The following is a 23,800-nucleotide window of genomic DNA, read 5'->3' on the forward strand; positions in this document are numbered from 1 at the left end:
TCAGTATCAGGAATGAGTGAAGGGATGACTGGCAGTTTCAACGAGTACCATGTCATGCTGATCTCAACTTTCCACGTCTGTGAGCCAGCGACAGTTATTCATAATGGAAAATAAGGGTTCAAGCCAAACGTTTAGTGGCACAGAATGTTCAGCCCTTTGTCAGGCTCAACTATGACGGCTGGTGCCGTAGTTTGGGTTCCAGTAGGTGCAGCGTTAGTAAATTTCCGCGCCTGGATTGTTCTCTGAGGATATGATCTGACATTGCGAACTCGAAGCTGTCTAATTGTCTAACTAAGTTCCAGGGACCAGGCTTCTAATTTAGCCAAGACCAACACTGTCATCAAGTTGCTCTGGTTGCTAATACTATACGTCACCTGGCAGACATTACACCAGAGTCGCAGGAGTATTATGAGTTAAGTTAGCTGAAAGCATCCTCGCACAACAGCATGGTGCAAATTCCGGGGAGTGTCGCTCTCTCTGCGCTCCAAGATGAGCAGGACCTCTAGTTTAACCTTGTCTTCATCTCTAGGGAAATTGACCTGACAAGTGCTAGCTTAGCCGGTAAAGTAACCGCACTCGTGACCGAGTACAAACTCAATGTTGACTTGATACAGATCTGCCGTGAAACTGTGCAGCAAAGACCACCCTGACAACAGCCCAACAACGCAGTCTTCATACATGTTTCCAAACATTCAGCACACATTCCTGCCAAACGTCTTCTTATTACTTAGATCTGCTTGTCATTGATTCAAGAAGCGCACGGCAAATGAAGAATAAGGAGTCGCCAAGGCATATACTGTACAACACGGGGCATCAATGGCCACAGTACCGGAGGCCTGGGACGCGGCAGTGTGCTTGCATATTGTGCCAGTCGTCTCCCTGAGAGTAACTGCATAGCTGGCTCCTCATCCGTTCATTCTGGTACATAGTAGTAACCATCAATTGGGGCCGCTGACGAATTCGAGGCAATGGGACCAGAAGTGAGGTGACCAATATGTCTTTAAGACCCTTTGCGTGGGTATGCCCATACAGCTGAGAGTAGTATCTTCTGAGTGTCTCGATTCATCAATGAAGTCTAGCAACCTTGGCCATGAGGGTATAGTTTGCGTCAAGGTGGCTTATTGTCTCAAGAAGCATTGCGGATACCTGGTATACAACCCATGTGTCATAACCAATCTGAGGGCCTGGACCGCTAGGTACAGCTTATTTAACTACTAGTTTTAAAAGATACGAACCGCTGCCAATGATGCTCGGTCAAAGTATATCGAGGATCAAGGGGGCACGATTTGAAAGGCTGAAAAAAATTACTCAGTCTTCTGTGGGCTTGTCTTGCAGTCGTATTTGTTTCAGATTTATTGTTGGTTATGGCCTGATATTCGTAGCCAGAAGCAACTTTATTGAGGGCTGGCTGTGTATGAGTGCCGCTTCGGTGAGTTGACCATGGTGCAGATGGGTCTGCGCCCGCTATGAAATGTCTTAGCGACGTAAGAAAAAGCAAAGGGACACTTTGGCTCTTGACCGACTCTGAGCTTTTCGAGAAGCAATCGATTCAGTACGCACGGAGGATGGAGTTTGGGCCTTGATGTTTCGACCTGAAGAGCTGAAAACTGAGAGCTGAGAGCTGAGAGAGCAGCTCGTATACTTGAACCTGGCCCAGCAGGTCCTTGCATGATTCGTGGGTCTCGACTGTGACGCTCATCCCAGATCTTCTTCCTCAGTCGTCGATGAAACAAGTCTTACAACGGATCGCTATATTCATCCCGTTGCTCTAGATCGATCTCCCTCCCCTTCATGGTCCATTCGGAAATGTGGCGCAGACACTTGCTTCTTTGAGTGTCTCTTCCTCCCTCCCTGAAGTCACCGAGGGTCTGGGTCGACAGACGCCGAACCCGCCATGATGAACCATGATGAACCATGATCGGCCTGCAGAAATGATTTGACACTCGACACGCACGCGGGGGCGTTTCCTGCAGGTTGCGTTGAACCTAGGACCGAAATATGCCCACCCTATAGTTCCAATATCAGGTACTCGTGATCTTCAATGGTCGGTGTATGCTTTTGCTTTCCTCGTGACAGTAAAAGCGTGATACTTCGGTTCACGGCGAGACACTGCTTGGTAACTTTGTCTGACATGTTGTTTTCATCTTGCCCAGTGACCATGCCCCCTTTGTTGTTACAGCGACTCTGTCAATTAGCAAGAGCAATTCTTGTGCACGGAAAATGAGCTTAAGACTAAGCGGCCGCCATGCGACACCACATATTCTACCATAGACTATATAGCTGAAACAAGATACCTAGAGAGCGACGATATGTCAAAGTTTAAATACTGAGGACGATGGAATCTATCGTGTTATACACATGGCATTACATCGGCATGGTATACCGAAAAAGGAAACAAAGCAAGACAATAACTCCTGAATCACAACTCATCTCGCTCATCATCCGGCATCATGATTTGGCCAACTGTGCATCCAGCTCGGGATGTGTCTGCCGGAGATGTTCCGATGTCTCGCATTCAAGACTCATTCCCAACGATTCCCGGAAGTTAGCACCAGAAGGATATGAGACATATCTCAAATCGAGTGACATATCCACACCCCTTGACCGATTGTACCCCTAGCGTAGCACAACAAACCCAGACTCGCTTGGCTCGCTGCGGCGTTACCTTGACCGTGCCAGTCTGGTACAAAATCTGGTAGAAAGGATGGCATAAGATACATCACAACCCTGAGAAAGGCATGCAGCTTACAAGACGCCACACTCAAGCTCACCAAGTTGTCTTGAATGGAAACAAGCATGTGCATGCGCAAGGGATAGAATGGCTGAAGTTGGCGGGAAGGACAACGTGAGGTCACGGGATAGGGGGGTCTGTGGGACGAGCAGCCGTTTGGTGAACCGGATAGATGCGTCGCAAAGGGGGCCGATTTGGGTCATATCTGTGAGATTAAGTATGTCACTCGCACTGGTAGGGGTAGAAAATTGTGATGCAGTTAAGCAGGTCGCCGCGAGACGTTTCAGGGATGCAGAGCAGGCCAAGGCGCATCGACAAGACGGTCAGTATGCGTGAAGCGGTGACATGGCTGACAAAAGGTTCTGATGAGTGCATCACAGTCGACTCTCGATGCCTCGGTAGTTACTGTCCTCGGCCCAATGCGAGTCTGGCCAGACGAGACGGATGGCTTCCCAGATATGGCTATTCAAGACATATGTCAGTGGAACATAACTCTTGTCTTCGGGCATAATATGTGGCGGGGTTGAGTGTAGGACGAAAACCTCAATCAAGGATAGAGATGGCTTACCTGACGTGAAGAATTTCGAGTCCATCCTTGACCTCTTGTGGGAGATCTTTAACATCCTTGCGGTTCTGGGCTGGAAGTAGCACAGTCTTGACGCCAGCTCGGAGGGCGCCGATGAGTTTCTCCTTGATACCTCCGACGGCTGTAACTCTGCCCCGGAGAGAAATCTCGCCCTGTTGCACAGATGATGGTTAGTATACTGGATTATCGCGAGTTGAAGGATTGAATGACAACGTACCGTCATCGCCATTGTCGGTGGCACCGGCTTCCCCGAGAAGAGGGAAATGAGCGCAATAGCCTGGCCGATACCACTACTAGGACCGTCCTTAGGAATAGCACCGGATGGGCAATGAACGTGAATGCTGCGCTCTTTCATAATGTCCGTAGTAGGCTCTGGTGTTAGACCCAGCTCAAATGCATGTGCTTTGACCCAAGTCAAGGCGACCTCGACACTCTCCTTGAGAACATCACCCAATTTACCTGTGAGCTGAACTCGTCCGTTACCGGGCATATCAGCAACTTCGATGAAGAGGATACTGCCATTACCCCCGGAACTATAAGCCACCAGCCCTGTCACAATGCCCGGACGGCTAGTCTTTTCGGCAATCTCTTCTTCAAACTTTTCAATACCCAGGATGTCCTCGATGTCCTCTACACTCAGCTCAGGTCGGTAATGCTCTATATGACCCGCATCCTTGGCTTCGGCGTATTCAACAGCTTTAGCGCGACAGACTGAACCAATCTCTCGCTCCAAGTTGCGAACTCCGGATTCACGGGTGTAGCAGTCAATGATCTTGGAAACGACCTCTCGGTTGAAGGTAACCTGACTTTCAGCCAACCCGTTGACTCTAATCTGTTTGGGAACGAGGTGCTGCATCGCAATATGTCGTTTCTCCAGTGTTGTGTAGCCAGGAATGTAGATAGTCTCCATTCGATCCAAGAGAGGAGCGGGGATAGTGTCAAGGCTATTGGCGGTAGCGATGAAAAGAATCTTGGAAAGGTCAATCGGCATGCCGACATAGTGATCCTGGAAGTTGTAGTTTTGCTCAGGATCTAGAACCTCCAACATGGCCGCTGAAGGATCACCATGGATGCTTGCGTGGCCAATCTTGTCGATTTCATCGAGCAAGATCACAGGGTTAGCAACGCCAACCTTCCTCAGCCCCTGAACGATGAGGCCTGGCATGGCCGCGACGTAGGTTCTTCGATGGCCCCTAATCTCAGCCTCATCACGAACACCACCAAGGGAGATGCGATGAAACTTGCGGCCAAGAGCCGTGGCGACTGACCTCGCAAGACTGGTCTTGCCCACACCAGGAGGGCCTGCCAAGAGCATGATGGGAGACTTGTCCACCATACGCTGGGACTTGAGGATTTCGAGCTTGGCCATCTCAGGCTTTGTGGCATCCCCGGTTGCTGGGCTTCCCTCAACGATTTCTTTGTCTTGCTTTTCCTGGCTTCCTTGCTCGTTAGCAGTAGACTGGACCGTCTCTTGTTCTGCTTTCTTAATTTTCTCTTCAACTTCATCGTTGATTGACTGTTTAAGCCTCAAGACAGCCAGATACTCGATGAGCCTCTTCTTGACGTTGTCTAATCCATAATGGTCATCATCGAGCTGCTTCCTCGCTCTGTGCAGAGTCTCAGGGCCCAAACGATCATCTGTGGTGGCTGTCCAAGGAATCTCAGCCAAAGTTTCGAGCCAATTACGAGTGACCTGATACTCCTGATTCATGGGTTGCATCTTCTGCAGACGTCTCAACTCGCGGTCCACGGTCTTGGCCGCTTCGGTAGGAAGCTTGGCGCTTGAAAGCTTACGCTTGAGCTCGTCAAGCTCATTGGCCTCCTGGTCGTCGTTATGATCGTTGCCGCCGGGCATTTGTCCATTGGGTGGAACAAATGCCATGCCTGGGATTTGGGGAAGCGAGCCTGGCTTTCGGTTTTGGTTCTCGTTCAATCGATCCAGTATTTGAATGGGCATGGTTGTGAAAGTGGTGATCTTGAAGTTGTTTTTGATGCCACCGACCTGACGCTCCAGTAACTCAATGACCTTGGTGAGGCGAACCTTGACGTCCAGAGCTGCAAGAACCTCAAGCTTCTCCTCATGTGTACTCTCGACCAAATTGGCCATGAAATCGGCAAGGAGGCCGGCTTCGTGTAATTCCTTCCTCATGATGAGCATTTCGAGTCGTCTGGTGAGCACTGGCGAAAGAACCGGGCCATCGCGGGTTCGGGGAAGGAGTGAAGAAATCCTTAAGATCGTGACCAATTCGCGCGATCGGGTTTTCAAGAGAGCGAAAAGGTCTTGCGCCTGCTTATCGGTAACATTGTCTGGATAAAACAGTCAATCACAAGTAATGAAGGGGAGGCTTAACGAGTCGGCTTACTGTCTTCGTGGAAATATGTCACTTTGGCTTCGAAGTAAGGGCGTTCGCGTGTAAAATTCTCGATGCGCACGCGGGTAGTACCTTCAACGCGCAAGGCAAATTCACCGGTTCCCCTTCCATCAATGCCAATGATCTTTGCCGCGACGCCAAACGTAAAGAGATCATCCTTTTTGGCAGAGCCAGGAAGCACGTTCTCAATCGCGGCCGGATCTATCTCTTCAGCATCGCCAATAAGTCGTTGACCATTGCCACTAATGAGAGGCGATGAAATCGGAACACAAGCGATGGGAATACTGTCGATGCGCGTATCGGGACCTTTGGAAGCTGCTTGCTCGTATACGTGGGCGAGCAGGGCGGGGATATCGGGTCGGTTTGACGAGACTGGGATGCGCTGAACGAGGCCGGGGAGGAGAATGGTGCCTCGCGCAAGTGGTATCAGGGGAAGATTGGCAGTCTGCGGCTTTGCCATGATGCCACTGTTTTGCTACGTAGAAAAGAAACTGATTATGGGTTCAAGCAGAATGAATTGAGGCTATACAAAACGCAATTAAGCAAAGAGAAACGGTATTAGAGGTTTGATGGATGGATCAGAGATGATGAGGAGTTGTTGATGTCAGATACAAGTACAGTAGCCCACGGATACGGATACAGTGGCCGATGGTCCAAGACCTCATCCCAGGGTATGATTGGGAAGGAAACCTGGAGAAAGACGGGGACGAACGCCGAAGCCGGGGTGCATCATTCTACCGTCCCACTTTTGGCCGAGGTATAAGCTACTGCTCAGCTCTTATGTGCCGATCATTCAACATGTCAATGATGCCAACACATATGAAAGAGTAGCAGAGAAGGTTCAAGAAACGGTGGGAGATTCTCCTGTCTTCTATCCTTGCCCATCACCTGATCTATTTGATGTCTAGACTTGGCGGCAGGAGAGACGTTGTATTGGAGGCGTCGGTAGATGCATGATCGGCTTTCATACTGAGATAAACGAACAACGGTAATTGATCTTGAGTCTGTATTCAGTGGTCGTCTTTTCCACTCAGTATCTTGTGTTATACTCTGACAGCTCAAACCAACCAGTAAATACATACGACCTTGTATAGTAGGTAGGTATGCCTGGCCAGGCCATTATCCGTATCCTGGTTACTGGGTAGCAGAAGAATTGACCCCCAAGTCTTAGGGTACAGAAATAAATAGCCTAAAGAGTACAGTCTAAGCGGCATAAGATGACCTAATAATTTCATCCTTTATGCTTTTAGCGGACAGTTTTTATGGAACCCTGAGGCCTGGCCTCGATTTGATTATTTAAATGCCTGAGTGCACAGTCGCACGTGCCTACCTTGTACAACCAGCTTGATGACTAAGACGGCTTGATGCGGCCCCATGGACACGGTGAAGGCGGGGCACGAAAGTAGAATCCATTAAACCCAAGTCGCGTTTGACGCGTCTTATTCTTTCCATCGTGAGCTTTGCCTGCCTGCCTAACCGCCTTCATAGCTCAACTCAACCAACAACACCTTACAGCCAAAATCATGTGTACGAACCTCCCATTTACCTACTCTCTGTTCTCCTCCCCATAGCTAACACACTTACTTTAGCTGCTTACTCTGGATTCACAAAAACAAGTTACGGTGCCCAAGGGGGCGATGACTCTGGAGGTTTCTTCGCTGGTGGTTCTCAGCAAGGCAGCCAAGGTGGTGGTGGAAAGGTATATCGATTTCTTTCCCGCCCAACATAAACAGTATCCTAACACCTATCAGGCATACCAGGATGAGTCCTTGCGCCCCGTCACCATTAAGCAGATTCTCGACGCCGAAGAGGCCTATGCCGGCGCCGACTTCAAGATCGATGGTTCCCCCGTGACCCAAATCACATTCATCGGACAAGTTCGCAGCGTCCAACCCCAGCCTACAAATATCACCCTCAAGATCGATGACGGTACCGGCCAGATCGAGGTCAAGAAGTGGATTGATGTCGACAAGGCGGACGACTCCGAAGCCGGTTTCGAGCTCGACTCTCACATTCGCATCTGGGGTCGTCTCAAGTCCTTCAACAACAAACGCCATGTTGGTGCGCATGTCATCAGGCCCGTCTCAGATTTCAATGAGGTCAACTACCACATGCTCGAGGCCACATACGTTCATCTTTACTTCACCAAAGGACCTCTCGGTGGTCAGGGTGGGGGCGCCAACGGAGATGATGGTATGTTTGTGGATGGTGGTGGTTACAATGACAACGCCGGTGGCAACACCAACTCGCACTCCAAGCTCGCTGGTTGCAGTCCACTAGCCAAGAAGATGTTCAAGTTTATGAGCGATCAACCGGGTGGCAACGAGGGAGTTCACGTTAACATCATTACCAGCTCGACTGGCATGTCAGTACGGGACGCTCTCACGGCCTCTGATGAATTGCTCGGTCAGGGTCTTATCTACACGACAGTCGATGACGAGACTTGGGCAGTTCTGGAGTACTAAGTTAGATACTTGTACGGGGTGTTTTCGAAGAGCAAGGTCGATAAAGGTGGAACATAAAATACAGAAACCAGGTGCAAGGTGTTCAAGGTTACAGGAGGGTCCAGCTTATGAAGAAATGACAATTTTGCATGGGTTATTCATTAATGAACGACTCGAGCTAGTCCATGCCGCTGAAACAGCACATACAGGCAGCAATTGCGGTAGAGACTGTCTGTCACTAGATATGCAATACAAAAATGAAGGCCAAAATCCAATCTACTTCACATCATCAACACACAATAGTGAATCCAAACGAATGACCAGAGTCAAAAGACTCGCAATGGCATCAGACACATTCTCCCACGATCAAGTATCACATCACAGCGCATTTCCGACCTTGCTGCTCATGGGCAGTGCATTCGGTTTCCTCGGTTTCGGCCCCTGATTCCGTATCGACATTTGGCGAAATCAGAGGCTCGTCTCCCTAGAATTTGACCGCGCTGCTAACGGCAGACACGACAATAGAGCTGCAAGCTGGACGAGGAATCTGAGGCTCACGAACCATGATCCACATCTTGATGGGCTCGGAACTACCCTCGAAGACAACTTCACGTTTGACCTCGAAGCCGAACTTGGCGTAATAGCCGTTGTTGCGTTCAGCGCTGGACTCGAGGTACATAGGACGCTTCTCGGCATCGGCCTATTTTGTTAATCAACCGGTTGATATTGTAAAGGAGGCTAAGAAGACAGCAACTTGCCTTGGCAACCATGTCGCGAATCAGCTTTCCAGCATAACCCCTTCCTTGGGCATTGGGCTTGGTGCCAATGTATACAAGATAGTAGGAGTCCTTGTCTCGCTGGCCCATGACTTCCACTTTAGTTTGGTCGAGAACGGGCAGCATCTCATCGTAATATCGTCTTCGCCCCTCGGCTGACAGCTGGTAGTTTAATTTCCACATGCCACTGCGAATACTAGTCCACCAGTCATCCATCTGTTGGCCAGGCGCGAGCCTTTAGTCTGGTCAGCTTAACGTCAAATAGAGAGTCAGAGTCACGCACCAAAGAGCTACAGCTTCGTAGTCTGACCCGATAGTTGTCACAATGCCTTTGTAGCAATGCGCTGCAACCATATAAGTCATATAGTCAACGTGCAACTTCCACTTCTGCTCATCAGAATAGTCGGCCATATCGTCACCGTCGAGGAGATACTGGCTCATTGCATCAGTTGCGAAAGCCTGAGCCAGAGAGCTACCGGCTGCCGCAGACTCGTTCACATTGACAAGACGAACAGAGGTCTCCCACGAAGATGGTATGAGGGAGCGTCGTCGCCACTTGGCTATTGCCGAAGATCCATTGATGCCACTACTACAATTCTTGTTGATCTCCATGATTGCAATTTAACCAGTACTTGATGTATTCGCTGTACCTAGGGGGCCCCTCCCCTGGAAGAGAAAGGGGCGCCATGATGCATTAAGCATGACAGGTTCGTGATCCAAGCACTCAGACTCACATTGTATATTTTGGCAATTGTCGCCCGTATGAACTCGTGATAATTGAGTTCTTGATACGGACGTGAACCTGGAAGGGTGTCTCAGACAATTAAGGCTGGTGCGAACTTCAACCGACATCAAGGTAATGCTTGAGCGGGCCAGGCTCGCGGTCACGGCTTAGTGAGAGAGGTTTGGGTCGAGCAAGGTTCGTCGACGGACGTCAGCGTGTAGGATGCTCACGTAGATGGCTGATTTGTGTAAAGCGGGAGTGTTCAGAAGAAGTCTAGACTAATCAACAACCTTCAACAGCGCGAGGTTGGTTATAGCAAGCAGCACGTATCAACAACAACAATAGCGAGACCACAAGCTGGTTATTCTTCACAGCAATCTTCTCGACGAGAAGGCTTAGCAAGATTTAGACTGAGTGTCCCAGTGGTCGGCTGGAGTTGTTTGTCAAAGTAAACGATTTGAGCAAAGACGGGTGCTTATGGGATAGATGAGCGACTGAGCAGATGGTTAGGGAACAAAGAAAGGCTGGGAGATAGGGAACAGAGAGGGGATTAAGTAGTGCGAATACTAGATAGACACGCCGTGTGCACCACAGTTTGTAGCATAGATAATACCTACATACGAAGCAGCGCCTCGGACTGGTGACGCAGCGCATAATTGGTCAAATCGTTACATGATAGCCATTATCGTGGGGTAGCGACTAGCTTCGGGGCCCGTTCTGAGACAAGCCTCATGGGAGCATAAGAGACAAAATTATTAGGGCAGCTTAGGCCACCTAGATAATGCTTCTTAGACTACTTATTTTTATGACCTAAGGCTTAGGATGCCAACTTTTCTGCTACCCACTAGACAAGTAACTTGAGAACAGGACTTAGGAAACAAGGCGAGATACTGGGCTTCGGAGCACAGTGTATGCTGACTGGCGATCCTTGACCACAGGTCAGCTGCAAGGTAATCGTCGGGGTGAGGCGGGACTTGCCTGGACAAACCAGATCGTGAGGTTATACCCGAGATCTGAGACCGTCCAGTCAATTGTGCAGTTGACGGCAGACTAAGAAAGCATTGAGATATCCTTGTTTTGGAAGGCCAGATGAAGCTGTCATTGGTTCTTTTGCATGTGTCAAATGGAAGAGGCTGCAGTAGCTTTCAAAACCATCGCTGTCATGCTGCTTGCTTGTTGGTGGATGGCAACGGCTTGCGGCGGCACCTAAGCTCAGTTTGTTGGTCATTCAGGCAATACTGTGTCACTTGACAAAGTGTAACTTTGTTATTAATCCGGATCTAACGGGAGATCAAGACATCATGAATTCCAAAGGAAGAATCATCGTGAAACTGCTCAGTCGATTAATAAAAGAAACATAAAATAAGTTTGTTTAGGCTGAGACTTCATTAGGCTGGCAGGTTGGGCGAGTTGACATTGAAGTTGTGCAGATCCAGGAAATGACAAACGATAGGCTTTTCGACTGAACAGCTAACATTCCCATACGCGATGATGAATAACCCCAACACGTCTCTTTTCTTTGGTCAACAAGATCGGGGTTTTGATTGGTGAAGCCGTTCAAGGGCTTCCTCCTCCTGGCAAATGAAAGCCAATAACGTAAATTAAAAGCGGCTCTGAACCTCATCTATGTTTATCACAAGACTCGAGAGCGGATATCTATTTTGTTTGAATATGAATGCTCAATGCACCATAAACCGAAGTTTCTCAGTTGCTGGTTGAATGCTGTCCTTGCCGTCGGTTTTCGATGTCGTCCTTCTCCTTTCGTTTACCGTGAATCATAACATTACATGCGTCGGATCTCCTGTTCGTTCAAGTACTTGTCGAGACCAGAGTCGAGGTTCTGCCACCACTCAAAGAGCATAGAGTTGCAGATGAGCTTGAACCAAGGAGTGAAAACCAGGCTGGGATCGTCGAATTGTTGCTTGAGGCTCTCGGGAGTAACGTATTGGGTATCTCGGACCTCGTTCTTGTTGATGTCAAGGTCGACGTTGGCCTTGATAAAAAGAATGTAGTCAACTATGCCATATGTTAAATCTTGCAATCTCAAAAGTTTGGTTTGTACATACTCTCATGCTCACCCCACATTCCGTCACTGGGAGCCTTGTAGTGAATACGGGTCAGGAAGTGAAAGTCCTCGAAGGGGACCTGCTCCTTCTTGATACCCAATTCATGCTCAAGCTTGCGCTGGGCAGCTCGCTTGACACCCGCGATAGAGTCCTCGAGAGTGGAACCAGTCTCGGTAGGGATGTGAAGAGGGTGAGAGCAGCAAGTGTTGGTCCACATGTCGGGGAAGGTGATCTTCTCGGTGGCGCGCTGTTGGAGGAGGAGCTCGTTCTTGTCGTTAAAGAGGAAGACGGAGAAGGCACGGTGAAGGAGGCCCTTGTCAATGTTGGTCATGAGATGGCCTGGCAATACCTAAGTCAGTAAGGGGTAACTACTAGCGAACCTAGCGAAGTTGACATACAAATCTTCTTGCTGGCTGTTCCAATGGGCTTGTCGTCCTCGTCGAGGACAATGCAAACCTCGTCCATAAGACGAATCTGCTCCTCATCGTGACCGGAGAGAGGCGCTGAGCTAGTATCAATGTCCGGGAAGAGACGAAGCATAGATTCGGCCGTGATAGGCTGGTTGGTTGTGGTAGTTGTTGTAGACATTGTGAATTAGACAGTATTAGAAGCGGTTGGGTAAGAAGTAAGCGGTCGTGTGCAATGCTTGAGAGAATCACAATGCGCCAGGAGATCAGCGAGTATATAAAGGACAGAAACAAAGACGAGCGGTCTGAAGGGCCTAACGATTAATTTTAAGGGTCACTGCCCGGCTTCACTCGCTCTTGCCATTGCCCCTCCAAAAAGTTATCGGGTGTGGCAGCCGCGCCCCTCCACCCGCTATTCGGTCCACCTGTTACTTCAAATGCAGCCACTTAGAACTGAGTCCAGGGGTTCTTCTCTCCAGGTTCCTACCAAATCAGGCAGTGGGGCTCAACCACGGAAGGCCTGCTGTGGCTGTTGGCCAGTCAGTGACAGCCGGTTCTCGGTGAACCTCTTCTCGTTTTAGCGTCAGGCCTGACAGTAAAGAATAAATGATACCTGGATCCCGACATATAAATGCATGATCAACTCCAAAAGTAACAGATTGTGCAATGGGCAGTTGTCTATATTTGCTTGTGTTTCAAGCCATCTACCCTATTTCACTGCGTTGAACAGTGAAGGAACTATCAAAGACAAGCTGACTGGATTTACTGTCCTCACGGTCCAGACTCAATATCTACCTATCTCTCAGTCCCTTTACTGGACGAGCCCTTATAGGCGATGTTTTAACTCTCCACTCAAATGCACTCAGAACAATCTAGAATTAACATCACATATTCTTGATTCAACTTACACGTTTAATTCTACCACTCATCAACTACCCAGTAAGATTATGCGCTAATTTGAATATTGGCTAAGCGGGGGCTGCAGATGCCAGGTGCCAGGGCATCCATCAGGGGAAGTGGCTGGAGAGCTATGGCTTCGTCATTCAACCTCCTCAACCTTACCTTGCCTACCTACCTACCCTTAGCATCTGGCCTCGTCGCCTCTCCATTAATTCTTACTCTGCGGTCGCCGCCAAAACGATTGCGATAATTTATTCGTCGCCCAGACGATACGCGCTTCTTTTCTTGACTTGCTTCTGAATCCCTATCCACCAGGCTGTCCAGAGCCCACAAACGTAATCATGGCGCCCAAGATTGAAGAGCAGGAAATCGAGACCTACTGGAACATCTTCTCCACCCGGACAGGAGGCGGCAAGTTCCTTACAGGCGAACAAGCTGCTCCTGTTCTTAAGAACAGTGGACTGCGCGACGATCAACTGGAGCGAGTATGGGACCTCGCGGACGTGGATAATGATGGAAACCTTGATTTCGAGGAGTTTTGTGTCGCTATGCGCATCATCTTTGATATCTTGAACGGAGTATGATACACCTGCTGGACGAATCCGCGACACAGCAGCTTACATGTTCTAGGAATACGCGGATGTGCCGACGACACTGCCCGATTGGCTTGTCCCCGAGTCCAAGGCTCATCTGGTGCAAGCTACTCAAGCAATCACAGGAAAACAGGTGCAGTTTGAGCAAGTCGAAGATGATTCGGAAGATCTTGGACTTAAGGACGGGTTTGAGTGGTACATGAAGCCCGCCGACAAGTCCAAATACGAACAGATCTACCAAGAGAACAGAAATGCACGCGGCGAGGTTGATTGTATGTCTGCGGACCTCAACTTCATAAAACATGGCTAACGATACCAGTCAATGCACTTAGTGATCTATACGAGTCCCTTGATGTTCCCGATACCGATATTCGATCCGCTTGGAACTTAATTAACCCTTCGGCGCAATCGACCATCAACAAGGATGCATGCCTTGCTTTCTTACATATTCTGAACTACAGACACGAGGGCTTCCGAATCCCCCGTGCTGTCCCCGCATCTCTTCGTTCCAGCTTCGAGCGCAACCAGATTGATTACCAAGTCGACAACCAGCGAACCGGCGCCAACTCGCGATGGGCCACCAAGGCGGACGACTCAACCAGCACCGGCCGCAAGGCCAAGTTTGGCGACCAATACTTAACGCGCTTGGGCCGAAGCGGCTTCAAAACTGCCGGCACAGATTTCTCAACGGAAAAGACGGAAGATTGGGAAGAGGTTCGCTTAAAGCGCAAGCTTCAAGACCTTGAGGAAAAGGTAAAGAAGGTGGAGGATATTGCGGAGCGCCGGAAAGGCGGCAAACGCGACTCGAAGCCCGCCCTCGTTAAAAAGGAGCTGGACCAGCTTCTAGAATACAAGCGAAGAGAGCTTAGGGAACTGGAGGAGGGAACTGGCAAGAGCGCGGCTGGAGGAAGTCTCAAGAGCATACAGGAGGACCTCCAGACGGTCCGTGAGCAGGTGGAGGGCCTGGAGACTCACTTGAGGACACGCGAGCAAGTTCTCGCAGAAATCCGGAGGGAGATTGAAGACGAGAAGAGAGGATAGGCGAATTTAATTAGACTGCGGAGTGGGTATGTTGCGTTTTCTTTGTAGGAATATCATGGCGCTTTCTTGAATAGGATATCAGGTGTTACACCACTACTTATTATCACCACATACTTCCACTGACGTACTTTTTCGTGCGCTCAATGCCTAACGTTCTACCCTTGACCGTCCACACAGCCAGCGATGGCACAGAGACTTTGCCTAACCTTCCAGCTCCACGACTTCGACCGGTTGCGCACAGGAAAGCATCCACGCGAGGACCACTTACGGGCTGTGCTTCCTTGCCCTTGAGTACAAGATCGATGTTTTTGTAGACACCGGCGGCCTGGGCCTCCGTAACCAAGAAAGAGGCGCGAGGTTTGGACACGATATCTCCTACTGCCCACACATTAGTTGCGGCTTTGACACGCAGTTCATCATCCACGTCTGCGTAGCCACGTTCGTTGAGCCATTCTTTGGGCAGAAATCCCGAATTCGGCCGCAGCCCCATGGTCGCGAGGAACACATCTGTCGCTATGGTTTCGCCATTCGATAACTTGACCAGCGTCTTGCCATCAGGAAGTTCGGTGGTCTCTTCGGAACGTAGGCCGGCTCGGATTTCAACTCCTAGGCGACGAAGCTCGGATTCAGCACGGCCGGCGATTTGGTCTCCTCCAAGAATCTGATCCTCGGCTGAGATCAGAAGGACAGTGGTCGAAGGGTAGGCGAATTGGATTTCGCCCGCGAGCTCAACGCCTGTGGCTCCGGCTCCGGCGACAACAACGTGGGTAGCTCTCTCGACCTTATCGGCAGTACGATGAAGGCTGGCTACGAGCTCTTCGTGCGAGGTAGAGGCTTTCCATGGGAGTGACGGGTCGACGGTCTCGGCGCCGGTAGCAATAACAAGGTGATCATATTTTAGCTTCGTGCTGGCCCCAGTCTCCGGCTCAACAGTCACGGTGCATGCCTCAGGGTCAACGGCTGATGCAGTGCCGACGATGAAATGGGCGCTTCCAGCAGGATATTGGTCCAGGCCGGGTTGGATAGGTGCAAAGATCTCATCGTCTTTTATAACACCTGTGATGATGGCTCTAACGGAAGCCAGGTTCCAGAAGAAATGGCTGTTCTGTAAGACTGTCAGTTACTTGGATTGTAAATGTTGCTCAAGTTCAATATGAGTAGGTACCTTGGAGACAAGTATGACTTTGAGGTCTTCCTGACGAAGCCGCGTGTACTTGAGAAGTTGATGGGTGACCGCCATACCACCCAAGCTCCCGCCCAAGACGACTACAGTTTTGGTCATACTGACGGATCAATTCAATGGAAGGAAGGATTGGTAATTGTGAATTTGAGGAGTTTACTTTGATAGTTTCTTCAATTAATTTGATGTTCCTGTAGAATAGAAAGATATAGAGACGTGAAGAGACACGTGAAGTGACAAGTTTCATGCCGGTAGATAAAGTTAGCTGAGTTTGTTCCGTCCCCATAGTCTGGAAAAGCGGTGTCTATGACGAGTTCAAGGCTATGTAGCAAATGAAAGTTCCGGAACGATTTGGGTTTCAGGCCCGTTGGAGTCTGAAGTTTCATTAAAGCCATCGCAGCTTTTATTAGGTATACTGACGATGTTTGGGTGAGTGGCTTATCATGACATGATACCGTTGAGTTCTACCAACTGTCACACCAAAAAGTGACATGTATCTAACCATACAATAGTACTAAGGTACAATGGGTAACCCTTAAATGTTGAATATCGTCTTCGGTAGTATTTAGGTATTTTAGATAAATATCATGCTGAAACCGGGTCGTCAATGTGTTTCTTGAAAGTCATCATTCCAATTATAGTGCATACATGATCCTTTACTTTCCACGTGCTTCTTAAACATTTTGTTACAATAAGCATCTCCTTTCCTTCCTCGGCAGGTCCCCTGGATCCTCAATCCTTCACTGACCAAAAGCTCCCCTCATTAGTGAAAAACAGCCAATAGAAGCTTACGACGTCACTGTCGAATCCTCTCCGTGCCCCCTCCCTAATGATGAACTGAATCCAGTCCCATGACCCCGCTATAACTTAACCCGCTCGCCGGGAGAAGCCAAGTTCCTCAACAAACATTGGATCCCAACACCTCTTCTTCCTCTTTCTTCTTCTCAACTTGATCTTCAAAAATCCAATCTCTACAACACCGCTACTCTACTCTCCACCAACCAGCCAATACCATCACCATGTCTGCCCCCCAGAGCGAAGCTTTCAAGACGGCCGTCGAGGACTCCAAGAAGCTCACCTCCAAGCCTGGTCCCACCGAGCTCCTCGAGCTCTACTGTAAATCTGCCCTTTGCCCCAGTTCAACCTTTCTCAGCTAATCTAGGATCGTCAGCTCTCTACAAGGTCGGTAACGGTGAAGACTTCACCAAGGCTGAGAAGCCCGGCATGCTCGACCTCAAGGCAAGTTATATATCCCCGCCTTGTACATTCTACGACAAAACTAACTCCTGGCTCAGGGCAAGGCCAAGTACAACGCCTGGAAGAAGGTCGCCGAGGATGACAAGCTCACTCCTGAGGCCGCTCAGGCCAAGTACGTTGAGCACGTCGAGAAGCTCAAGAAGTCCTGCGGCTACGACGCCAACAAGGTCCCCGAGACTGTTGGCGCTTAAGCGTGCGACTTTTTTATCCTCTACGAAATAGATAAACTCTCAACGATGAAACGAAATTAATTCAAAAGAGTTGGAATGACGAAATATATATGGACCCTACAAATGTCGGACCAAGTTAAATGGGGTGAAGCCCTTTGGGGTTTCCATCCTCCGCTGCCGATAGCGTACATTATACTTAGCTGAGAAATCATACCCTTTCGTTTTGCGCCATTTGATGTTGCCGATATGATGCCGTGTTGTGCTCGTGCAACATGCAAGTCAGATCAGTGAACAGGCTGTACTTTTACTTGGACAAGTTGTCTATCGTGTTTTATCGCTGCTGGTTGCAGGTGTGTAATCACGGCTGACAGTCGAACATATCCAAACTTGAAGGTCAAGTATCGTGTAGAGCGTGACATGTAATACTCAGTCGGACCTTGATGCCGGGCCACTTATGTGTCTACCAGGGCTGGATGGTTTATAAACCAACTCGCCCTCTGGTATATCATTTGCAACTCCCTTGTCGATGGCTAAATGTGGACTCTCTGACGGCTCGTATCATCCCAGAACCCTGAAGACCACTCTCGGCTATCTAGCTTACAGGATAACGGCAGATCTGTTCAACATGCCCTTATATCTTCAAGTACATGCCCACTCTTCGCTCATAGCTACCTAGGCATAGCGGCGTGCTTTGCGATAAACGTCAGGATTTAGTTACGGGCAAGAAAAGCTTAGAGGAAATGAGTGCAAGTTAAGTAAAATTGTCTACCAGGGCAATTATTGATGTCACGTACGATGCCCAGAGTGAGCTCTCGCAGCGACAAATAGTAACTAGGATTTAAGGTGTAAATAGGTATACGAAAGCCGTGTACCAAGTGTAAGAATGTAGCTTCTCGTGTTCCAAGCGCTGAGCGTTTCTCGTTCCATTTCAACTCATCCTCCTTATGCTCTTTTCCAAACCAAAAAAAAAACACCAAGCCGATCAACTCCGGTTAAAGTGGTACGTAAACTGAAGGGTATTCGATAAGGGGGTATTTCATCAGAAGAATATGCAGCGCCACATTGCACTACTGGTTTCATCTCCAACAAGCTTCCTCCTGGACGTGTTCCCGTATATGAAACGTCCCGCTGCTCTCTTAATCATAGACTCATTATTTGCCGTTGGCGACGTGTTCAAGTGGTCTCCTACGAGAACCAGTGTTACACATGACAGATCTAGATTTAGAGGAGGGCAAAGGCACCAGCAGCAGCGAGGAGCATGGCGCTCACGCCGGTGAGGGACGCACCACTGCTGATGCTGGAAGGCTCAGCGGAGCCAGGGGCAGACTCGGATGGCTGAGTAGGAGCAGCAGTGGCGATGGTGCTGTTAGAACCACTCCAAGCCGTGCTGTAGCCAGAGCTAGGAGCAACAATGGTGGTCTCCTCAGCCTTGGTCGTGGTCTTAACGACAACGGACGAGGTGGTAGGAGCAACAGTGGTTGTGGCAGCCTTGGTGGATGTGGAGGCCAGAGAGGTGCTGGTGATGTAGACAGTTGTCGAGGTGGTCTCGAGTTGAGAAGATGTAGTCTCAAGCTCAGAAGTAGTGGGCTCAGCAGTGGTAGTGGGCTCGGCAGTGGTGGTCTCAGCAACGGTAGTGGCAGTGGTGGTCAAGAGCTGCTCGGTCTTGAGGCCGTCCTCTACGCCATACGCAGCGGCACATTCAGCAAGATCCATAGCATCAGGGCAGCACCAGGTCTGAGCCTTGGTGTCATGAGAGCAGTAGAAGCCCTTGTCACAAGAGTCTGGAGATATTGTTAGTATTCGGGATGTTCATAATGTTGTCTATAAACGAGGTTCATAGAACTTACTTCCAGAACCGTCAAAACAGCAAGACTGCTTCGCCTTGGGGTTGAAGCAGTGGGTTTGGTTGTCTTCAGAAGGGCAAGATTCGAATCCAGCACCACAAGCATCAGCGCAAGTGTCACCGCCACCACCACAGACAGACTGATCGGGCTGGTATCCGGGGGTAGAACGACGACCGAAGCTAAGGCCTTCAACAGGGGCCTTGATCAGCTTGTAAGGCTGGACCTGAGGCTGGGAGGCGGCATTGCTGGCAGAAGCCAGGAGAGCGATCGAGGCGATGGTTCGGAAAAGCATCTTGTCGACTGGGATTTGATAGTTGAAGTTGAAATTGGCTTATACGATCTGATATGTCAGACAAGGAACAAAGCCACAAACAGGGTATAACAATGGTAGTGGAGAATAGGTTTCGTATTGAGTGAGTAGAGCAGCAAGCGAGTGAATGAGATACTAGACAAAACTAGAATCGAGGATAAATAGGTTCGTTGTTGTTGTTAAAGAACGGAACGAGTATCGATGAAATAACGATTCTCTAGGAGGGATAGCGAAGACGACAACAAGGACGGACGAAGAGGATGGTGAGGGAAGATCCAAAGATGAGGTTGTAGAGAGAGATGGGGGCCCTTCATGTAAGTAAATACCTGACCTGTGTGGGCATGAGCGTCCGCGCCAAGCTAAGGAAGGACGTCTCGGGAAGCAAAAACTTGACCCTTCCTGCCCTGGCAGAATGGGGACGGGATCCGTGGCCATGATAGGCTGGTGCAAAACGGAGGACAATGCAGAAGAGGTTGAGGCCCTGGCTCTTTCCCGGTTGACAGGGACAAGGGAACCCCCTAATCCATCTTTTTTAATTTAACATACCCATACCCATCCATGGTGGTTGTCTTCCATGGCCACCAATAATCAATCACTATCCGTACTCGCGCCGGGAACAATTCGAAAATCACCATGCCCATTACGGCCGAGGGGTAGTCGAGACCTGATACAGCAATCAAGAAAGATGTTTGAACACATGGCCAAAGAGTCTGCACTGAAACTCAGGTAGGGCTATACAAATAGCATATAAGGTAGGCGCAGCTGTCACCTCACATTAGGTAGTTCCAGATCAGCAAGGCACAGAGCTCTCTGTCGCAACTCAACTGATTTCGCTACTGTTCGCGATATTCTTCAACCTGATTCCTCTGGATGATCACCAGCCTGGTCAAATGACTACTCGTTAGTACAGCAAACTAATGGATTGATGGATTCTAGAGGTTAATTAGCCGCCCACTTGCTCCATCCCAAGACCCAAGCCGAGCCCTACTCGGTTATAGTCTAAGTGAGCGCAATTTTGGAAGAACAAGACCAACTCGGAATCGCAATTTGGCGCGCCCTTTATCGAGAGCATACTAATTCTCCTGTTGCCTTCTTTTCCTGTGTTCCTACATGGAGGGAAGGACAATCAAAGAGGAGGTTACCGTTTACGGCAGGTACCTGAGACCTACGCACTGGGGCATGTCACCCATCATGTTCGCTGAGTGGTCAGAAGAAGTCCGGGTATGCTGCTCCAGGGGTCCAGTTGAGAGCTGCAGCTGCTAGCCGAAGCCCGTTGCACTAAAAAGCCACCTGATGCAGGAACAAAACAAGCCTTGGCACTGCATGCATTTCGCCCATCATCGCAGTTTCGAGCGACAACGAATAATGGACGAGAAACATGACAATTAATCGAATATCAACTACCTGGTTCACATTATAAACATCCGCCGATTACCAAATACGCTTTTTTATCCAAAAACGCTTGTTAACTATCCTCAGTGGGCACACAATCAACCTTCGTCTCTCTTTGGCCGGCCTGAGTTTCAGGTTATTTAACAAGGCAAGGTCATGCGCTATTAACCAGTCAATCGACAAGGGTTCAATGGCTAGACCCAGCAACGTCAGTGGCAATCCTAATTTCATTCATGGTCTATGTTTTGAGTCGGTTCCCCAGACTAACCTAGAGCTAAGCTATCTGATTTATTGATTGTGTCTGTGTGTTTTTACTAATTGATTCACCTGTTCACATCGTGATCACATCAGAACGTGGCTTTTAGGACATAGCTTCGATGGTGATGCTGTGAGGGAATAATTGTTCTTCATCAATAGCCACCTACTAAGGTACCTAGCCAAGGTATGTGCGTAGAAACAAACCCACTGACAACTCATCGTCGGCTCCATGCAGCAATCCTTAGCCTGGACCAAGGTTACATGCATGACTATCAACTTTTAAACGAGACAAGCAGATACAAACACGTATATATCGTTGAGCAGGGTTGATTTGGATGTAGGTGTCCATAGAAAACGAGTAACTTCCATACACATGTCATGCATCCTCCCGACATCTCGGCCTCAGCTGCCACCATCTACGTACAAGATTGTTCACCGTCGGCGAGCCGCATCTCAAAGTGCTGTAATATAAAGCAAATTATTAGTCTCCGTCTCAAGCCGGTCCCTTCTTGAGATGGCGTCGCATTTATCACTTGGCGTTCGGTCTAATTCCACTGGGCACTGTCAAAATTTGGGATCATCAGCTAGCTCGCCGATCGAACATCTTCTGAGCGCTCTAGCGAAAACACAGTGGAATAAGTGAGTATTCGTGAGATTACTATTTCATTCTAAAAAACCATACTCCATAGTCTTGATCCGGTCCCCCTGAGCCATAGGTCACCGATGGACCTCGTAAGAAAGCTGATTACCCTGTGCACAAGTACATTAACCCCGTCCTTTGATCCCCCATCATCTGTCTCGATTCCATTGAATCGACAGATAGCTTGAAAAATTTTCTACAGGCGATGAGAGGCTGTTTTATGTTAATAAGAGTGGCAACACATCGCGGTACTCTTCCGCGGGTGTTGCTGGCTCTTGACGGCTCCTTGCTGGAGCTCTTCTACTAGGCTGGAGTTGAGAGACAGTCTACTCAACCTCATCACCACCCATCTTAGAGATCCATTTGTTCATGTGAGAGAACTTGTCTTCGAACGTCTTCTGGAGCTTCTCCCCTGCAGTCCACATAGGGTCTCCCTTCTTCCAGTACGTGAAACAGTTGTCGAAGATCTGACGCATATCCGCCAAAAACTCCTCCTCGTTATTGTACTCCTTGTGGTCCATCTTGAACTTGATCGTGGTGAGGTCCATAGGTCGCTTGACCTTTTCGAAGTAGTCTGGAACGCCATCCTCGACTGGCTCGACAGCATCTTTGAACGGACCAACAAGTCTAGTCCAGAACCCTACGTCGCGGTTAGCTATCACTCTGTCAAACTCCAAATCCAATGTGTCATACCAGGACCGGAGAGCATGCGAGTTAGCAAGTCGGCGCAGAACTCGAGCTTCTGTGCTGTAGTAAAGTCCCTCCCTTCTGCGAAACCCGCGCTGGTCCTACGTCTAGGCCCGGGCTTAGGCAGAGAGCCACGGGCTTTGATCGATCGATCCGCTGACACAGGAGTGCCAACTGAGATACCGCTCACACGCCTACTCCTTTTCGCTTCATTCTCGGGCTCATCTTCGAGATAATGGACGTTCTTTCGAGGCGTCACCGACGGAAGTGTGACAGTAGCAGGCGGTGCTTCCGGCGAAGGGACCGTGTCGAAGGAGCTCATGGTAACAACGAGCTCGCTAAGGACCTCTTGAGGGAGTGACTTGGCAAACTCTGCTCTAGCGTCCGAAGATCTCATATACTCGGCAGTCCATGAGAGCAGCAGCTTCCGAATCGACGAGCCCTCAGGTGTATCTTTCCAGACTTGAATGAGAAGAGGCGTAGCCGGGATCGTCTCCGTGATGCGACGACAATCAATCATGGCGTTGAGAGCCTTATCACAAAGCCCCTGGATGCCCAGTTTGTGACCTAGCTTCCATAGACCGACAAGCGCTTCGTAAGATGGCACGCTAGACTCATCCGAAATGACCTTGTCTGTGTAGAGGAAGTGCTGAGCAAGACCAAAGACTTCCTTGGTTGTATCTGGGAGCTTGACGACGTGCTCGACTTTCTCCTCTGGGTTCGCGGCGGAAAAGTGCTTTTCGTAGAACTCGGATCGGGAGCAGAGGAAATCTTTCTGGATTCCGAAGGGGGCTTCCTGGGGGCCAACGAGGACAATGACGAAGGTCGGATGTGGTTCGCTATCTGACATCAATACATGCTCGTATTAAGGTGATACTTGCCAAACGTACAGCCAGGAGAAGGGCTTCCTCTTGTCGACTATCACATTCTCAGTCTCCTTCACGACCGGAACGCCAACTTCCTGGGTTTGGGTCTCAGACATCGTGAGATTACAGTGTTGCCAAAATATTTCGTAGTCGACAACGGGGTTTTTAGTGCAAGATCGGGTTTTTTTTGTTTTTGTTTTCTGAAGTGGTCAATTGATGGGATTGTTCTGTATCAGCAGTTAGCGTTAAGATCGATTCACATACCATCAAACAGTGATGTGAGTTTGGCAGCCAGTGTCATTGTAATTCGCGCGCAGTACTTCGTCATGACAAATGCTTTTGCCAAGAACAGAAGGGAGTGAGGGATATTGTATACAATAAAATGTATACTGATGGGCGCATTTGAGAAAGTAGCACCAGAAATATGATCTTACCTAAACCTTCTTTTGTTATCTCACCCACTTTGCGTTCCACCACGATTTGCACTTCAACCTCGAAGAGATTGCATTAGAAGGCCTTCCGATATGAGATGATCCCAGCGCGGAATGCCGATTGA

The 23,800-nt window shown here is 49.2% G+C and overlaps 9 protein-coding genes across 9 annotated transcripts; 3 read left to right on the forward strand and 6 right to left on the reverse strand.

The window, feature by feature from the left end:
* Positions 1-3,105: 3,105 nt before the first annotated feature.
* Positions 3,106-6,149, reverse strand: FGSG_09725 (uncharacterized protein; the record flags this gene model as incomplete). Its single annotated transcript, XM_011329675.1, has 4 exons — positions 3,106-3,193; positions 3,300-3,469; positions 3,535-5,624; positions 5,681-6,149. The coding sequence occupies 4 exons, from the start codon at positions 6,147-6,149 to the stop codon at positions 3,106-3,108; spliced, it is 2,817 nt and encodes a 938-aa protein (XP_011327977.1).
* Positions 6,150-7,212: 1,063 nt separating this feature from the next.
* On the forward strand, positions 7,213-8,154 carry FGSG_09724 (uncharacterized protein; the record flags this gene model as incomplete). The annotated part of the gene is made up of 3 exons (XM_011329676.1): positions 7,213-7,216; positions 7,279-7,388; positions 7,441-8,154. The coding sequence occupies 3 exons, from the start codon at positions 7,213-7,215 to the stop codon at positions 8,152-8,154; spliced, it is 828 nt and encodes a 275-aa protein (XP_011327978.1).
* Positions 8,155-8,617: 463 nt separating this feature from the next.
* FGSG_09723 (uncharacterized protein) lies at positions 8,618-9,521 on the reverse strand (the record flags this gene model as incomplete). The annotated part of the gene is made up of 3 exons (XM_011329677.1): positions 8,618-8,833; positions 8,901-9,144; positions 9,193-9,521. The coding sequence occupies 3 exons, from the start codon at positions 9,519-9,521 to the stop codon at positions 8,618-8,620; spliced, it is 789 nt and encodes a 262-aa protein (XP_011327979.1).
* Positions 9,522-10,864: 1,343 nt separating this feature from the next.
* On the reverse strand, positions 10,865-12,391 carry FGSG_09722 (isopentenyl-diphosphate Delta-isomerase). Its single transcript, XM_011329678.1, has 3 exons — positions 12,098-12,391; positions 11,700-12,038; positions 10,865-11,649 (listed from the first exon to the last, which is right to left on the reverse strand). Exons 1-3 carry the CDS (start codon positions 12,285-12,287, stop codon positions 11,417-11,419), a joined length of 762 nt encoding a protein of 253 aa, XP_011327980.1. The 5' UTR covers positions 12,288-12,391; the 3' UTR covers positions 10,865-11,416.
* Positions 12,392-13,347: 956 nt separating this feature from the next.
* FGSG_09721 (uncharacterized protein) lies at positions 13,348-14,640 on the forward strand (the record flags this gene model as incomplete). The annotated part of the gene is made up of 3 exons (XM_011329679.1): positions 13,348-13,584; positions 13,637-13,871; positions 13,919-14,640. The coding sequence occupies 3 exons, from the start codon at positions 13,348-13,350 to the stop codon at positions 14,638-14,640; spliced, it is 1,194 nt and encodes a 397-aa protein (XP_011327981.1).
* A 103-nt stretch (positions 14,641-14,743) lies between these two features.
* Positions 14,744-15,922, reverse strand: FGSG_09720 (uncharacterized protein; the record flags this gene model as incomplete). Its single annotated transcript, XM_011329680.1, has 2 exons — positions 14,744-15,745; positions 15,806-15,922. The coding sequence occupies 2 exons, from the start codon at positions 15,920-15,922 to the stop codon at positions 14,744-14,746; spliced, it is 1,119 nt and encodes a 372-aa protein (XP_011327982.1).
* A 640-nt stretch (positions 15,923-16,562) lies between these two features.
* On the forward strand, positions 16,563-17,478 carry FGSG_09719 (uncharacterized protein). The gene is made up of 3 exons (XM_011329681.1): positions 16,563-16,936; positions 16,992-17,059; positions 17,116-17,478. The coding sequence occupies exons 1-3, from the start codon at positions 16,840-16,842 to the stop codon at positions 17,266-17,268; spliced, it is 318 nt and encodes a 105-aa protein (XP_011327983.1). The 5' UTR covers positions 16,563-16,839; the 3' UTR covers positions 17,269-17,478.
* A 543-nt stretch (positions 17,479-18,021) lies between these two features.
* Positions 18,022-19,619, reverse strand: FGSG_09718 (uncharacterized protein). The gene is made up of 2 exons (XM_011329682.1): positions 19,095-19,619; positions 18,022-19,028 (listed from the first exon to the last, which is right to left on the reverse strand). Exons 1-2 carry the CDS (start codon positions 19,381-19,383, stop codon positions 18,469-18,471), a joined length of 849 nt encoding a protein of 282 aa, XP_011327984.1. The 5' UTR covers positions 19,384-19,619; the 3' UTR covers positions 18,022-18,468.
* A 2,398-nt stretch (positions 19,620-22,017) lies between these two features.
* FGSG_09717 (uncharacterized protein) lies at positions 22,018-23,360 on the reverse strand (the record flags this gene model as incomplete). Its single annotated transcript, XM_011329683.1, has 3 exons — positions 22,018-22,331; positions 22,385-23,217; positions 23,269-23,360. 3 exons carry the CDS (start codon positions 23,358-23,360, stop codon positions 22,018-22,020), a joined length of 1,239 nt encoding a protein of 412 aa, XP_011327985.1.
* Between the last annotated feature and the right edge of the window lie 440 nt (positions 23,361-23,800).

The sequence above is a fragment of the Fusarium graminearum genome, chromosome 4 (genome assembly GCF_000240135.3).
Source record: "Fusarium graminearum PH-1 chromosome 4, whole genome shotgun sequence".
Taxonomy (NCBI): Eukaryota; Fungi; Ascomycota; class Sordariomycetes; order Hypocreales; family Nectriaceae; genus Fusarium; species Fusarium graminearum.